The sequence below is a fragment of the Desmodus rotundus genome, chromosome 1 (genome assembly GCF_022682495.2).
Source record: "Desmodus rotundus isolate HL8 chromosome 1, HLdesRot8A.1, whole genome shotgun sequence".
NCBI lineage: Eukaryota > Metazoa > Chordata > Mammalia > Chiroptera > Phyllostomidae > Desmodus > Desmodus rotundus.
Genome location: NC_071387.1, coordinates 50,963,210 through 50,980,060, shown reverse-complemented (window position 1 = coordinate 50,980,060; position 16,851 = coordinate 50,963,210). Strand labels below are relative to the sequence as shown.

Sequence of the window (16,851 nt, the reverse complement as noted above, 5' to 3'; positions counted from 1 at the left end):
CAAGGACGCGTCTTTTATAGGGAACATATTTTAAGAACATCTTTCTCTTCCACTGGTACAAATACATTATTTTAATATTTTTTCACAGCATCCTGAGAAAACTGGATGTATTTATCATTATCTTCAATTTCACAGTGCCTCCCAAAACAAGGTAATTCACAGCACTTACCAAAACCCACATAATGAGCCATAGCTTACAACATTTTCTCACCACTTTAAACTCTTGGTAATAAAATTCCAGATGCTCAAGTGCTTGGTGCCAAAAAGCATCCATAACCAGAACATTCACATTTGTTAATTCTGCCTGTTAAGCTATCAGACGGGCAGAATTGTTGTTTTAATTTCAATACGCATTTTAACCCTGCTTTATCTTTGTATTAAAAAAATTTTAAAGTAGTGTTAGTAGGAAGTGCGCCAACAGGATCAGGACTGAAACAGAACACAGACGTACCTCAATGTGCTGAAACATATAGGGGTGGTTGCAGATTTTTCTCAACTGCATGATAGTGTTCATAAGTGTCTTAGCGCCTCCTTTCCCCTAAGAACAAGAGGAGCGAGTCAAATAGAACAAATTATTAACTGATCAGATACTTCCAGTTTTTTTAAAGTGGGCTTCTACAGGAAGGGCAAAGGGCCATCGGTCTTCTCAGTGGCCTACCCCTCCCATGGTTCAAAGCTCCTGTTAAAATATAGCAGTTTCTGGGTTAGATGTAGTACTTTTCTTGTGACTAACTTATGAAGGAATTATGTCAAGTTGATGGGTTTGTGACATGACTGTCTATTCCCTAGGATTCTGGGAAGACAGAAGCACAGAATAGATGCCCAAGGAATGAAACTTCTAAAATACCACCCCACTTTTAGGCGGAATACATTTTCTGCAGAAATGACACGAGCAGAGCTATTTCGGTGATGAGAACGTAACTCCTTTCTTCCTGCCCCAATGCAGTTTATAGTTAAGAGGTTAAGAGATTTCCTTTGGCACTACAACACCTAGAGAAGAGGCCCAGTAATTTGCTTTAACGAATGGGCATTAGCAGGCTGCCCCCCCGGAGTATTGGATGTCCCAGTCACGAGAAGATATACATATTGTGAGTTGCATCGTCTTCTGCCACATACCTTCTTATCTTTCTCAGAACCGTCTGTGAGGAGGATCCCTTTGGCTTGCATGTGGCGATACAGGATCTTCTGCAGAGCTGACATGTCACACTTGATCACATATTCAACCTGGAGAAAAAAGAACAGTAGGTGGTAAGTGCAGGAGAGAGGAGGTGCCTGTTCTAAAGAGGCTGCTGAGACACAGCTGCTGGCGGCCCTCCAGGAGCCGGGAAGGTGCCTGTTCCCCCACCTGGATTCCTGGAGTGGGGGATGGGGTGGGGGGGGGAACAGACCACGGTCATCAATGATTTGCTAAAGACACCATTATGACGAGGGGACCTTCCTAAGGTTCTACGTAATTGAGGCTAAGGTCATGCTTTCAGGACCTTCTTGACTTGTTCCACATTTGACAGAGAGGCTTGAAAACTGCTCAAATTCAAAGATGTTCAACACAGAGCATGTTTTTGGTATCCCCTCTGCTTCCCAACGACATCCCCCTTTCACACGAACAGGACAGCTTCAGGAGGAACAGTGACTGAATAATATCCTATGATTTTCTCTGTAACATTTTTTCAATTGGTGGTATGTGGCTACTCCCAAAACCAGTCCTACAATGAGACCTCTAACAGTCTAGGCTGACTGCCATTGACTCCGCTTTTGAGAGATGAGAGGATACTCTCTAGTGAGGACAACAGGTAGAGGAGAACTAACTACCCTAGAGTTGGATTCTATGACCATCTACAGAAGGCAGGGCCCCTTGTGCTTCTATCTGAAATACTGCAAACATCTGATTTAAAACAGTTAAAGGGAATTCCCGTGCCGGTGGGTTAGCACACACCTGCAATACTCCTAGCGTGTTCCTAATGCCTAAAATCTGCCTTGATTATTTCCTATTATTGTTTCTCTTTATTAAAAAAAATCCCCAGAACACAAACGTACAATTTTCATAAGAAACATCATATTAATGCCTAGGAATCTGTAAGAATGTAATTAAAAGTAAATCAGCAAGCTTCCTGATGTTTAATACACTAATTAAAACAATCAGGTTATTTTCAGCTCTGAGGGCCAGAGTGAGAAGGTCACAGATGAAGACAAGTTGAATATTTATTCAATTGTTGCTTTAGAAGGAAACTGTGAGGCCCGACGGAACCACAATTAATAGTCTTTTGCCACTCATTTTGATGTACCCAATCAGATTAGAGAAAGGCTGGCTCTCTAGCAGAAAAGTTAAGAAAAGCAAGTGACCCTCCATAAACTTATTTTAGTTTTTAGTGACTTTTTGGCCAGGGCGGGGGAAAAATATCCATGTTAATAAATAAAGATGCACTTAATATGGGGTTTGTGTCTCAGACGCCTGACCATGCCATATTTTTAGAGCACTTCCATTTCTTCAAGGCCTGTTAGCTCTCAATGAACTTTGATCATGGTGAAGAAAAATGTTGAACTTCAAGTGAGTATAACCACACAAATGACACCAAGGGTTAACATTCTTGAGCTCTTTGCAGGGACCAGGCCCTGTGCACAAGTGCCTCATGTGCCTTCTCTCATTACACCGCACGAGAGCTCTAAGAGGTACATTTACTGTCCACACTTTATACATAAGGAACTCGAGCATCAAAGAGTTTAACAGACTTACTCAAAATGATACAGCTACTTAATGGTGCAGTTAGGATATTAAACAGAGTCCATTCTATTAAGCTCTTGCTAAGGAAGACCAAGTGGGTGTTCAGGCTTCTCAGGTCTGCCCTGATGTTCCCCTTGACCTGGGCCTCACTGCTGGGAGAGACGGCTGATGCCAGTTTTGAAGTACACTGGGACACACGCATGCAGAATTCAGGACAGAACCCTCACCCCCCTTCCCATCAATTAGCTGCTGCGAAGTGCTGGAGGTGAGTTCGGGACGCAGGAGGCTTGGGCACACCATGCAGCAGGGACTCCAGACATCCCGCAGGGGTCAAGTCAACAGAGAGGGAGCCCATCTTGAGGACCCCGACCTTCTAACCTTCCTCTTTCTGTCCTTTGGGAACACCAGAAGCTGGTTTCATAGTCGTGATCAAAATCACCGTCATAAGCTTCCCAACTATATTTTCCATGTGCTCCCTGCACCTCCCCAAACAACTCTAAGCTATTTTGTTTGATTTTGTACTTTTCTCCAGGCCACGGAGGTTCCTTACTCTTAGTGCTTCCTTTATAATCCTACTCTAACTTGAGGGCCCTTTAAAGATCTTCCACAATCACCCACCATATCTATAAGCCAAAGCCAATTTTCCCTTTCAGTTCCCTCAAAGAACCGGTTACTAAGTTTTTCTGATGGCATTCCCCTTATCAGGAAGACATGCTAAAGCACATCTTCCCAATATGCCCATGTACTTATTTTTTAATCCTCACCTGTGGATGTGTTTTATTGACTTTACAGAAAGAGAAAGGGGGGGGGGGAGGGAGGGAGAAAGAGAAACATCGATGTGAGAAACATTGGTTGGTTGCCTCCCATGAATGCCCCAACTAGGGATTGAAACTACAATCTACGTATGTGCCCTGACTGGGAATCGAACCTGTGATCTTTTGTTGTATGGGACAATGTTCCAACCAACTGAGCCACCTAGGCAGGGCTGCCCATATATTTATTTATGAATTATATGCATGCAGTAATGTTGTCTCAAGATACCAGTTACTTCTAGGGCGTGGATTAATGTTAAAGGCAATTGATTTCTGTATTTCGAGGAGCCAGCCTGATGATACCTAATATTTTTTTGGACAATTCTAGCTCAATTACTATATGATGTGGCTGGTAAAAACCCACACTAGGAAAAGAACAGGCAGGAGTGCCTTTTTCTCATAGTTCATCTATTCTTGTTTTTAAACTGCAATCCTTTGCAGAATCTTTTAAAAGTCCTTTGTCCATTCTGGGGCTGAGGGCATTCAGTTAAAATCCGATCATTCTAAATCCTTTTATCTGGGTGCCGGGAAACCCACAACGCCGCACAACGGGAAGGAAGTACAGAAACCCGGCTGCCAGGGTGAGTGGACCTACAGGTGCCTCAGGCAGAGGCGTCCTGCCTGGGATGGCTTACGCCGTCTAACCCAGGCACGCAACTGACGTTCTGATGTGTACACTACCTGGGTCCCAGTGTCAATCTGCATGTTAAATATCATAGAACTTTTCTTATTCGTAAGAGGAAAATGAATGTAAACGGAAGTTCTAAAATCTTCTTCTGCGCCCCAGGGGATTGCTAGTAAGCACCTCCACCCCTAAACACACAAACCGCAGCGTGTGCTCTGCAGACCCCCACCCTAAAGCATGCAAATGCCTGGACCACTCACCCCCATGGGTAGGAAGGGCCACGTCGCCTTCCACTGTCACGCCACGGTCCGGGGTGAGCAGACCTCGCCTCCACACCACACCTGTTGACCTCTCACACCATGCAGCCTATTTCCAGTGTAGCTTTGGCACCTGCCACCCCAGCCCCAGTGTGGTACAGTGCACAGGGCAGGCAGTCAGAGCTGTGCATTAAGAATAGGACAGACTAACAACTCTATGGTGGACATACAGACTGACAGCGACGAGGCGAGGGAAGGTTCTGTGCTAGTCGTGACATCATAAACTCTGCTGAGTCTGGGTTTATCCCCCAAAAGCGTGATGGCCCCTAACTAGAGCATGAACGTCAAAGTTCCTAAAAATGCTGGTGCTTAGGAAACGGAATCTGTGACTCTTACTAAGGATGATTACCCCCACAAGGCGGGCCTGCGAGAGCCGCTAGGGCTATTTTTGCTCAAATTACATGTAAAACTGGGGTACGGACCTCATGTACATGATAATTATCTCCTAGGAATTGTTGTGTTAGTGACAGATGAAGCTGGCCCCTACAAGGAGCCAAAGCAGGTGATTATATTGGCCCAGGATCTCCTCCCAGCCTATCCTGTAGAAGTCGTCAGCTTCAGCCATGGTTTCTGCCCAAATACTATTTATTCTTCACTCACAATTTCCCTTCCGAAGGGACGTGTTCTTGGAACAATGAACCTAGACTACTGTGAGTGGTATGTTACCACTTTCTAAATCGAGATTCCCAAACAGTGAGATCAGATGTATGCAAGTCCCCGGTTTGGGGATGTACAGTGCCGGAGAGGGACAGAGTAACGATTAACTACACCGAGCGTTCCGAGTTTTTATGTAACGGATATAGAAATTGCCCATTTAAATGAAGCTCTATGGCTGTTTTACACAGATCTCAAAACCATCATCAGTTTTAGATCGGTCAACCCCTAGTTAACCTCAGACGTTGTGTGTGTGTTTTAGCATGTTTACACAGTAGTACATACACAGCCAATTGCAAGTACAGTTGGCTCTTGATGATACGAGTTGACAAAGGGGAGAGTCAGCAGAGACAACCTCAAATGAGAGCTAAATCAAAAATCAAATTTTATTTAGCTTAAGTTGGGTTTTATACAATTGTATAATCCCATTCCTATGAATCGCCATTCTTCCCTGAGAATAAAGGATGAATTTTATGCCAGTGGCTAGGTGTTTCATTAGACTCATAAAATTATCAACTACCCCTTGATTAAAACTAATTTTTATTAAATATTCATTAAAACTAAATTTTGTTCACGAGAGCTGCATTTATTGAAGTGTGGCCCCCAGATGCCTGCTTTAGTCTCATCTGAGGAAACAGGGAATCCCGAGGCCACCCTAGCTAGACCATCACTGGGACGGGCTGACATTTTGTGTTTTTAAGAGTTTTTCTATCGTAAAAGTCAACAATAAGAAAAGAAACAATAAAAAAAAAAAAAAACCAGGTAAAAGATTTGAGCACCACCACCAGAATTGCTGGGGCAGGTTGACATTTTGTATTTTTAGTACATTTTCTATCATAAAACTTAACAATAACAAAAGAAACAACCCAATAAAAACGAAAAAACAAAAGATTCAAGCACCACCGCATCGAAGAAGACACATGGGGGCCGAATAAGCACCAAAAAGGTGCCACCGCCACTGGGCACTAGAGGAATGCAAATTAAAGTGACCCGCCTTTCGAAATGGCTGAAAACATTAAAAACCCCGGACACCGCCCGACTAGCACTGATGAGAAAGTGGAGGAAATACGATGCTCACACATTGCGGGTGGCACTGCAAAGCGCTTCCGACAGTTTGGAACACTGTTCGGAAACTTCTTATGAAGGTACACGTGTATCTAACACATGACCAAGCAGCCCCACCCCTAGGTATTTGCTCAAGTGAAACGAAAACCCATGTTCACACAAATACCCGTACACAATGTTTGCAGCAGATTTATCTATAATCGTCAAAAACTAGCAACAGCCAAAACGTCTCCCTCGGCTAAACGGATGAACAAAGTATGGGGCGTCCGTATAATGGAACAGTACTCAACCAACTGCTGACACGTACAACTGGGATGAACGTCTAACCCACTGCGCTGGAAGGAACTGGGCACACGAGGTCTGACGAGACATACTGTCCGAGTCCATTCACACTACATTCTGGAGAAGGCAACGGTATGCAGTGGAGAACGGGTTAGTGGTGGCAGGAGGCTCCGGGTAGGGAGAGGCTCTTACTAAAACACGGCAGCACCAGCGAATTCGGTGGGGGGATGACTGGGAAATAGAATTGCTCTGTATTCTAATATAACTCTGCAGTTGTCAAAACTTCTAGAACTATATACCCCAAATAATACATTTTATTATATGTAAATTAAAAAATAAAATTAAAAAACATGTCCCTAACTGATGCTTTTTCAGGAAAACATTTGAGAATACTGCTCTGGAAGTCTTCGTCATTAGTTTCATCCTGCCACCTGCCATGATTCCTTCCCGGATTCTTTACACAGGCTGAGAAAGACATACGCATTGGGGCTACAAGCAGATAACAGAAGAAAACTCCTTACCCCGAAGGATGACACTTATATGACCAATTTTTCCCTGACAAAAAAATCCTCACGAGGCAGAAAAAGTAGAGAATGACCACTGGCCACAGACATCCATGAGGCCACATACCCACGCATGGTGATCAGTCCCCCTCGCTTGGCCTTGAACGGTTTATGGGGACAGAGACATGGGAGGGCCACGGAAAGTGCACAGATGAGAGAACAGTGAGAAAAAAGTTGAAACGAATAGGAAAGTAGAACTGTCCATTAATAACAGAAGCAGCAACATGAGTAGAAAATTAAAAATATGTAGCAGCAGCCATCACTAGTTGAGTGCTTACCACGTGCCAGGCACAGTAAGTAGTATGGGCACCGTGTCCCCCAAATCCTCTCAACAATTCTATGAAGCGGGTATCATTTATTTCCTAGTTTACTGACGAGAACCTTGAGACCTACTGAGTTAACTGACTTGCCCAAGTTCACACAGTTAGTAAGAGACAGGGAGTGCCGTGAGGACCCATGTCCACTCCGACGGCAGAACTCATGGTTTCCACTCCACCGAGTTACCTCCGGGAAAAGGCGGCTTATCCACAGACCGTGCATCCCACGCAGGGTATTTCACCCACCTCAGATATAAGGCTCTGGCTATTAAAGAGTACGAGTGTGCTTTATACAGGAGACATGCTCTTGAAAATGTAATCTTAATTTTTTTCAAAGTTTATTCATACTCAGGAAGTTCTCTTGTGGAAAGAATGGTGGGATAAATACAAAAGAATTCCTTTGTGATATAAACGATCACCCCATAATCTTTATGCTGCAGAGGTTTGGATTTTTATATAACGACTTTCTTAAAACAGGGCATACTTTCAATTTGTAATGCATTTTAAAAAATCTATGTCTATTAGCCAGTCCTGTGAATAAGTAAACAAGATTAAGTTTTAGAGTAAATAAAGGACTTTAGTTAGTTACTTCTTATTTTATACCCCTTCTAAAGAAATAAAAGGAAGCGTGGGACGAATAGAAATCTTTAACATTCCACCACTATAACCTGCAGGTTCTCAGTAACAGTATGCTGGGCAGTATTTAGCTCAAGGCAGCCCCAGGACCACTGTGCCCATTCCCCAGTTTATCTGTTCAATGGCTAAGCTCCATATTAAAGAGAAAGGGGGTAACTCAAAGATGCTAAGACCACAGGAAGTCAAAGAAATATCAATAGCTTTCAATGCCCAAGGTTCATTCAGTAGCACAATAAAACATTTAAATATTTAGGCTTTTGCTGGAATAAGTGTGGTATAAGAACCATGTTTATTTTTAATCTTTCTTCAACTGTTAATGAATAGAGAACAAAATTATCTCTCAGCAAAGTAATCAAATTCTTACACTATTTGCCAACTCCCACTTAAAAATGTGCAGGATGAAACAATCTGTCCAAAAAATAGCGTCGTCACCCAGAAAAACACGATGCAAAATAAAACATTTCAGAACTGGCTCATCTAACGAGAAAAATCAAAGTATCTCATGCTGCAAATAATAGTCTACAATGGCAAACAATCTATGTCTAAGAGAACAAAACTTAGAACTCCAGTGTGTGCGGTTGCCAGATACGGTCAGACGCATATTAAACTAATATCCAAATCCAACCAAAAAAATGCAGGCCAAGGGCTTGGAATACATTCTACAGCACCGGAAACTCAGTGTGCAAGAAAGAATCTGAAAAATACTCGCTTAAAATGTTCACAGACTTAACATTGGTGGCGTGGGACAGAAACCGTGCCCGGGGTAACTAGAGGGTGGTCTGTCAATGCAGGCATTCCGCTTGTCACTTAACTGTTGGAGCGGTGTACAAGCATCGTACAATATACAGGTGATGTGTGATAGAGTTGTACCCTGGGAACCTACGCAGTTTTATTCACCAATGTCATTCCAATAAATTCAACGCAAAAGGAAAAAGACAAAAAAAAGCAAGCATCACATATTAAATAAACTTCCAGCAAACTTGGTAAATGTTTACTAGGCCCTCCGATAATGATAAAAGTCCCAAACTTCAATCCTTATTGGGCTCACAAACAGAACACTTTTATGGCACCTGCAAGACTAAACTCAAATGATATTAGTTAACTTTTAAAAAATCTAAAATTAAAATATGCCCTGGCTAGTGTGGCTCAGTGGGCTGAGCACCAGCCTGTGAACAGAAAGGTTGCTGGTTCGATTCCTGATCAGGGCACATGCCTGGGTTGCTGGTCAGGACCCCAGTTGGGGGTGCATGAGAGGCAGCCAATTGATGTTTCTCTTCCTCTTTCCCCCTCCCCTTACCCCTCTCTAAAAAATAAATAAAATCTTTAAAAAAATGATTTAAAAAATAAATTAAATTAAATTAAAATGCAATGTTAAGTCAATTAATGTAATGCTAAGTGGCTGTCAGTTAAAGTGTAAAAGACTCAGTGAATTTGGTAGTTTTATAAAATCTGGCCAGAGCTTTTGGACACCAGGCTGAAAAATGCCAAAATTTTCCTTCTCTCTCTACACTAAATCCTCTAGCTTTTCTCTTCAAACAAAACAGTACTTTATTTCTGAGACACTTGTAACGAAAACACAAGCCTGCTGTTTTAGAAACACAGTTTCAGGCGCAGGTACGTCAGCCACACTGGCAGGGGAAGAAACCACAACTTTTGCATTTTGCAACATACTTTTTCTGGAAGCTGGGACTCAACTTCTTTCTTCAGTCTCCTCAGTAAAAATGGTCTCAACACCTTATGCAGACGCCTGATGATCAATATAGTTTCTTCTTCATTCAAGTCCACCTGCCAGAGAACCACAGATGACTTTGATTTTTTTTTAATGCTTATGTTACATTTATTATTCATTTCAATATATGTTTGAAATTTTATATGTATTAAGGCCAGGTTTATACCTGGACACGGACACCTCAGAATTCTCTTCTCACCTGCCTACCAGGTGGCAATAAAACAGCCTATGAATGGGTGTTTGTCTTAAGGATGAGTTTGTGGAAAAGAGCTCATAAGCAACAAGCTTTATATAAACACTATTAGCTCAGAATTTTATGGGATAAAACTGGTAACGAAGACTAATTGAAGACTGAGATAGATCACGGGGCAACAGTTAATGTTCTTCCTTGACGTGGAAGCATTAACTTTGTCTCAGATGCAGAAACATACCAAGGGAAGGAGGCTTGCGCACAAAAATGAAAACAAGAGTAGATCCAATTTATTTGGTTGGTTTTAAGCTCTGCTACCTTGCTCTTCCCCTTTTCTGCCCGGATCTAGTTCAAGTTATAGTTATATTTATACAATGAAATCCTCTGCTTTCCCTTTCACCTTCCTCTATTAAACTCTAGGAGGCAGAGTTGATTGACTTGACTACACCAATGGGCGAGACAATTAATTATTGACAAAGAGAAATGTACCTAAAATTAAAGGGCCAAGAGTTCCAACATAAATTTCCCAAAAGCATTCTTAGGGGCTTTTCATTCCTATGGTTAAGAAATTACTAATCAAAAGGACATGCTCTCATTTTTTCCTATCATGGCTCACATCTTCCTCTCACACATGAGCTCTAAGAGAAGGCAGACAGTGGAAGAAATGCTAGTAAGAAACCTGAAAATGGCTACTCCCAGATTTGAGGAGTATTTCTGTACACACAAAACGGAGGCTCACACTGACATCTGAAAAAACGTGTACAGAAAATCAGTGTAAGCGAGTTCAGTTTCACACACAAACTCTTCATGTGGGAGCAGTTTGAAGGGAAGCCCGAGTTTATAACATGGAAGTATTTAAGGTTTATGTTCAGTTGGTCACGTTGATCTGGATAAGTTGAGTAAGTAACTACCCCTACATTCACCCTCCCTGCGGCCCACAGTAGGTAAGGGTTCCACCATCGGGAGCGTCCCCAGGCGGCCTGGGCAACACACTGGCGAAAGACAGAAGAGTTTTCTTCAGAGGGGAAAACACCCCGGAATGAGAACACAGGCGCTCCCTGATTAGCTTCGTATCGCAAGTGACACCGTACACCCCCCCTATGGGTTTTCTGTGCTTGGATATTCTTAGCTCTACATCCTTTAATTGAACGTCATTGTCAAACAGTGAAAAAAACAAACAAAACAGAAGTTGGACCCGTACCCTTTCTCCAGTCATGGCAAATGGAGCATTAAACCACTGTTCGAATGTGCTGCAGCTCTTAAAAATTGTGGGGAGGAGGAAGTTGAGGAGAGCCCAGAGTTCCGGGAGCTTATTCTGCAGTGGGGTCCCAGTCAAAAGGATTCTTCTGGGGGCCACATAGTGGGTGTTCAAGACCTGAGTCAGCTTGCAGTGGTGATTCTTCATTCGGTGGCCTTCGTCCACAATCATGTATTTCCACCGAATCTGTAACGTAAGAGGAAAGACCAACATGTGGTGAGCAAGGGAAAGGGCAACTATTTCCAACAGGCAAGTGGTGACGTCGAAACCAAAGAACCCATACTCGGTCCAAGATATGGCGGAATTGTCCTTAGAATAAAGAATCTCAACAGTGTATATCCTACAGCCGAGAGATCACACAATAATACATCACGTAATAATGGAAAGTTACAGCAACGCTGTTGTTCCTCAGGGGCCGTGTAATTCCCAGTCACCCTTTAACAAAGAAGGAAACTGGGCCCAGAATGAAATGGTGAGGCCAGGAGCAGCCCCTGTGTCCGCCCGTCCAGTGCTCCTTCTGTTAATGCTATAACCCAGCAGCTACCCCACATTTAATGGCCACGCTCCCTCTGCTCCCAGTAAGTACAGAATGTAGCTCTGCTCTTGAAGCACAAGTTAGTGACTGATTTTTCCATCATTACCTATAGCTGAGATACTCTGGCTTCGTGCCTTCTTTTCTACTACATTGGCTGACTCCTACCTTTAGGACTTGGCTCCGTGCTCTTTATTTTTTTAATTTGAACTAGTTGCTAACATTTAAAAGTTGGTATATTTTACATAAAAGTCTGGACATCCAACTTCCTTTAAAAAAAACTGGAAGAAATGGCAACCTGCACTTTGTCACTTCGCACATACTCTTTACCTGCCAAGTCCTTACCTGCCAAGTCCCCGGACCCTGCTTTAAGATGTCTAAAATGAAAGGGTATCCTCACTGGGAGCGACGGCAATGCTAAATAAAACATCATTCCTCTACTTATGCTAAACCTTCAAAATTAAACATAATATACTCGCCCCCCATAACTATCACTTCAAAAGTAAAAAATGACCATATAACACGATCCTCCTTCCTAAGTCTACAAATAGTCCCTTTCCTCTCATATTTTACCCTTGAGCCCTCTTCAAGGTCATTGTTTTCCATTTCTTAAAGTGAGAACAATGAGGAATGTTCCACTAAGCCTGTCCATTCCCTACAAAATAGTGGCTATGGCCAAGAAACGCATCTGGTGCTCAGATGTCCCCTGATCCTGCTGGAAATCTCCTCGAGAGAGGTGGGAGACCAGCACCGCATCACGCACAGTCCCCCCGCCTTCTCATTAGAAGCACCAGTAAAGTCAGGGGAAAAGACAGAAAATCACCTGGTGGCTGGGAAGTCCAGGTAAAAGACACTGCCATTGTTTCTGTGCTTTTTTTCTTCCTCTACCACCTCATAGAAAAGTGCTTAGGAATAACCAAGGCTGTGTGATCAACTGTCCCAAACAGTAACAGCATGAGAGGAGGCCAGCAGACAAAATGTATTTTAAACAAATTCTAAATCTACTTCCCTGCCTAATTTGGCTTATGAAATAATAAACAAGGAAGCAGAGCCCTTGGATGTTGCTATTGGGTCTACTACTAATTAGGTCTTCCACTTGGAAAAAAATTACTACCCCATTCTAGGCCTCCATTTCTCTAGTAACAAATAAAAGCAATACATCTCGTTAACAAGCATCTCCAATGAATTTTGAGATACATATGCAGGAGACACAATATGAATGTGTTTTCAAGGATCTCAAATATATAAACACATTCCTACAGTAATACTGAAAACACATCATTTCTGACACTGCCAAATTCATCTCTGAATGTGAGGAATCAGAACACAGCGTTGTTGCCAGTGCCATCTCAATTATTAAACCTCCCCTGGGAACCTGCTTCCTTTATGTTATTTCCTGTGATGCCATGAAGGGAACGCTCCATTCCCAGAGCAAAGGTTCAGCGCAGAGATGGAGCACACCCCAGAAATGGGGGTTCTGTTCAATTCTGGCTATAACTTAGTTTCAGATTATAGTGCTTTCAAAACACCACAGGGCAAAAGAAATTACTAATGAAAAAAAATTGTCTGCAAATGTGCTCCATGAAAGAAACTACTTCAATCACTCTACATGAACTATTAGAAGGCAAGATGATATAAATGGAAAAAATTATATTTTATGGCTAAAGGACAACTTAGGACATAGAAATTAGGAGATGTAGGTTGCAAGTAGAAAACCTCTCTTGCCCGGCTCCAAAGAGTCACAGAAACAGCCCAGAGTAATTCAAACAAGAATAGCCCATTATTTTACCAGGAAAAACCCTGAAACAGAGATAGCAGAAAAGCCACAGCTAGGAAAAATGTTCACACGGAGAAGACCGTACAGAGAGGTACCTACTCATCTTTGGAGAGACAAAGGCACAAGAGAAATGAAGTTACGCTACTGACAATACCTAGGGCAACAAAAACAATTATTTCCTCTACAAGCATGTTCAGGGCTGTTGGAGAGAAAAAGAGTTGCAGAAGGAAGCCAGGTGAATTTTTTAAAGAGATATAAGCTCGTTAACTATGAGAGGATAGGTAAGAGCCCCAGGATCAATGACGTACATACGCCCACACAAATAGTATACGTAAAGTTAAAATCCAGGACCAAAATATACCTGACTCTAAAAGAGAGAGAGAGGAGAGAGAGAGAGAGAGAGAGAGAGAGAGAGAGAGAGGGAGAGAGAGAGAGAGAGAGAGAGAAAGGAGAGAGAGGGAGAAGCCATTTATGATCAAATTATACTAGTGAGTATAATTTGAGGAATACTTTACACTCCGGTGTGATGGTACATAATTAGAGATAAAAGACTTTTTTAAAACATACCTTTGCAAGAATGTGCTTGTCTTTTATAATGTACTCATAAGTAGTCAAGAGGACATTGAATTTGCCACTTCTTAGCTGGGGGACAAGGGAGCGACGCATGGCAGGGGTGCCCTGAACAGAAAGGAAAAAATATATAGGTACATATTACCCAGTGGAAGTACGTGCGTGTTATTTCTCACCATTCAGAGCTTAATGGGGCCTAGACCCGTGACTACAGATTGCACATATATGCATTGTCATATACAGATGCATTATCCATGAAGAAAGTGCTTGGTGAAATCACACCGGTCTGGCTGCTTTACCGACCCTTATAGAGAGGCTTTCCCACTGAACACTGAGGGGAAAGGGAGAAAAGGAGATTACAGGGACCTCGAGGTAGCAGAGAGCCTGCTGCTCTGATGAAAGGCTGCATTTCTCTGGGAGCCTGTGGCAGGTGCCGGGCACCTGGTAATTGCCTAACTTTCTGCACGAAGAGCGGGCCTGGCAGCAGCCCGACAGGGAGCCAGTCGGCAGCTCACAGAATGTGCGATATTTGTCATTTGTATTACTCTCATCAGAAACCTCACAATATGATAATTAACAATTTTCTTCTGCATTTCACTATCTGAAAGTAATTATGGTTTATTACAGTAATCTTCTTGGGATGATTAACGCTCACGTTAAGTACATGATGTACATGACAAAACTTTACAACCGAGTACAGTGCACAGATGTGCAAACAGAAAGAAGGAAACGGGGTTTATTTTTTGCTTTTCCACATTCATATATAAACACAGTGTTCCAAACCTTGTAAGAGATTTTCACCACAGAAGGAGCCCATTTGTCAAATTCATATGTCCAGTTAGATAAAGTCCTATAGAACAACAAAAAAAGGGGAAAATGAAAAAAGACATTTGTATAAAAGTCAGCGGTTAAAAACATGTTCTTATTTACTTTTAGGCCTTACCTTGAAAGGGGCTAGAGAATATAAAATATCTCGACTACATATTTATTTTAAAGGTGTGGAATTAAGAGATAAGTTAGAAATAAGCTGCCACAAAGCATGATGGGGTTGTCGTGGGTTCATAAAAAAATCATAAGAAAGAAATTAAAGAATGCATAACTATAGAGGGCAAAAAAACCCCCTAAATTTTAATATGGTATTGAAAAATAGCAATTGCCAAAGTGATTTGGTGAGTCTTTAGAAACTGCCACATGTGTTCACAGAAAAGTTGAGTCAGGAAAAAGAAATTACAAAAGCACATGAAAATATTAAATAAATCTGTCAAGAGGGAGCAGGGGAAGAAATATTAAATGCCTTTTTAAAAAAATCCCTGAAAGCATCACCATAATATATGTCAGAACATGTAAAATACAGATAAAAAGCAAAATACTCGTAATTATTCAAAATGTAGACAAAATTCAATGAATATCTAAATACTATGGGTTCAGATAATATAGATTAAAAAGGTTTACAAATAGTCCTCCTTTAGATGAAATTGGGAGAAAATGCTAAAACAGATTATTTTTTCTCAAGGTCCAAACCTCATGGGCAGAGACACTCTACCCACGGAGGGCGGCTGTGACCAGGTCTTCCTTCTCTGGGAGTGTCCACTAAAAACCTAGCAGGGGTGTCCAACATGCGACCTGGGGGCCACAGGCAGCCCACGATGGCTGTGAATGCGGCCCGACACAAAATCTAAATTTACATAAAACATTATGAGATGTTTTTGTGATTACGTGTCACAGTGTGTTTAATGTGTGGCCCAGGACAACTCTTCTTCCACTGTGGCCCCGAGATGCCCAGAGTTTGGACACCCAGGAATAGAACCACACAGTGGGCGGGGCACTGGGACTTCAATGGTGAACAACGGAGCCCTGTCCTTACAAAGAAGCAAAATCACTGAAAATAAATTACACACATGGAGGGCAGTTTAGTGAAAACTTCTCAGTTAGAATTTTGATTTAGATTTAGTTTTAAAGATACAATAAGAAAATATTTCAGAATACACAGTCTTTTGAATACATGTAATCTTCTGGAAATGGAACAAGAAAAAAAAATCAAAGAAATTTTTAAATTAAAAAAATCAAAATCTTCCCCTTTGTGAGCCACTTAAAGAGTAATGAGACATTAAGGCCCACCTTGTCCTGTGCTCAAATAGCCAAAGAGGCAGGGGCTGGGCATGGGGGTGGGAAATAAAAAGCTAAATGCAGACTACATGTTCTCGGGAACCCCACCACATGCTGTAATACTGCCTAAACGTAAAACAAGGACAAGCTCCTAATAGGGCACTTTCTGCGACACACAGAAAGATAAATGCTGAATAAATGACTTTACTTACGAGAGGGGAACAATGATGAGATAGGGGCCATTGAGTCTTTTGTGCTCCATCAGATAAGTGATGAGTGCAATGGTCTGTATGGTCTTTCCCAGCCCCATTTCATCAGCTAAGATTCCGTTCAAATTGTTATTATACAGGGAAACCATCCATTCCAGGCCCTGGAGCTGAAATGAAGAGTAATTGCTTCAATTATCCAAGATCTGCACAGGTAATTAATACTAATACAACTCAAGTGAGGCTGTGACTTCTTAACTCCTCAGTGCTATATGTTGGATTTCCCACAGTAGGAGAGTGAGGGAAGCAGCAACACAAAAAAGAATTTAAAATATGAGCCTGTAATCATCCCTGCTGCTTGGCAGGTGCCGAGTGTTAATCAGATTTTAGAAACGCTGGGCTGGAGCATACTGGTGGGATTTTAAGCAGCTTTTGCTGCTCGTCCCTACTTAGCATTGCACGGTATTTGACATTCTAGAATTATTACACATGA

At 42.0% G+C, this 16,851-nt stretch overlaps 1 protein-coding gene across 7 annotated transcripts in view; it reads right to left on the bottom strand.

Moving 5' to 3' along the window:
* The window catches only part of SMARCA2 (SWI/SNF related BAF chromatin remodeling complex subunit ATPase 2), a 158,373-nt gene that overhangs the window by 79,587 nt on the left and 61,935 nt on the right, over positions 1 to 16,851 (bottom strand). For all 7 annotated transcript variants that reach the window (XM_053924100.2, XM_071221521.1, XM_071221523.1 and 4 more), the window contains exons 15-21: positions 16,365 to 16,528; positions 14,830 to 14,896; positions 14,044 to 14,154; positions 11,111 to 11,353; positions 9,662 to 9,775; positions 1,117 to 1,224; positions 452 to 538 (exon numbers count right to left, since the gene is read on the bottom strand). In XM_053924100.2, coding sequence (XP_053780075.1) covers positions 452 to 538; positions 1,117 to 1,224; positions 9,662 to 9,775; positions 11,111 to 11,353; positions 14,044 to 14,154; positions 14,830 to 14,896; positions 16,365 to 16,528 — 894 coding nt within the window. The remainder of the gene's footprint in view (positions 1 to 451; positions 539 to 1,116; positions 1,225 to 9,661; positions 9,776 to 11,110; positions 11,354 to 14,043; positions 14,155 to 14,829; positions 14,897 to 16,364; positions 16,529 to 16,851) is intronic.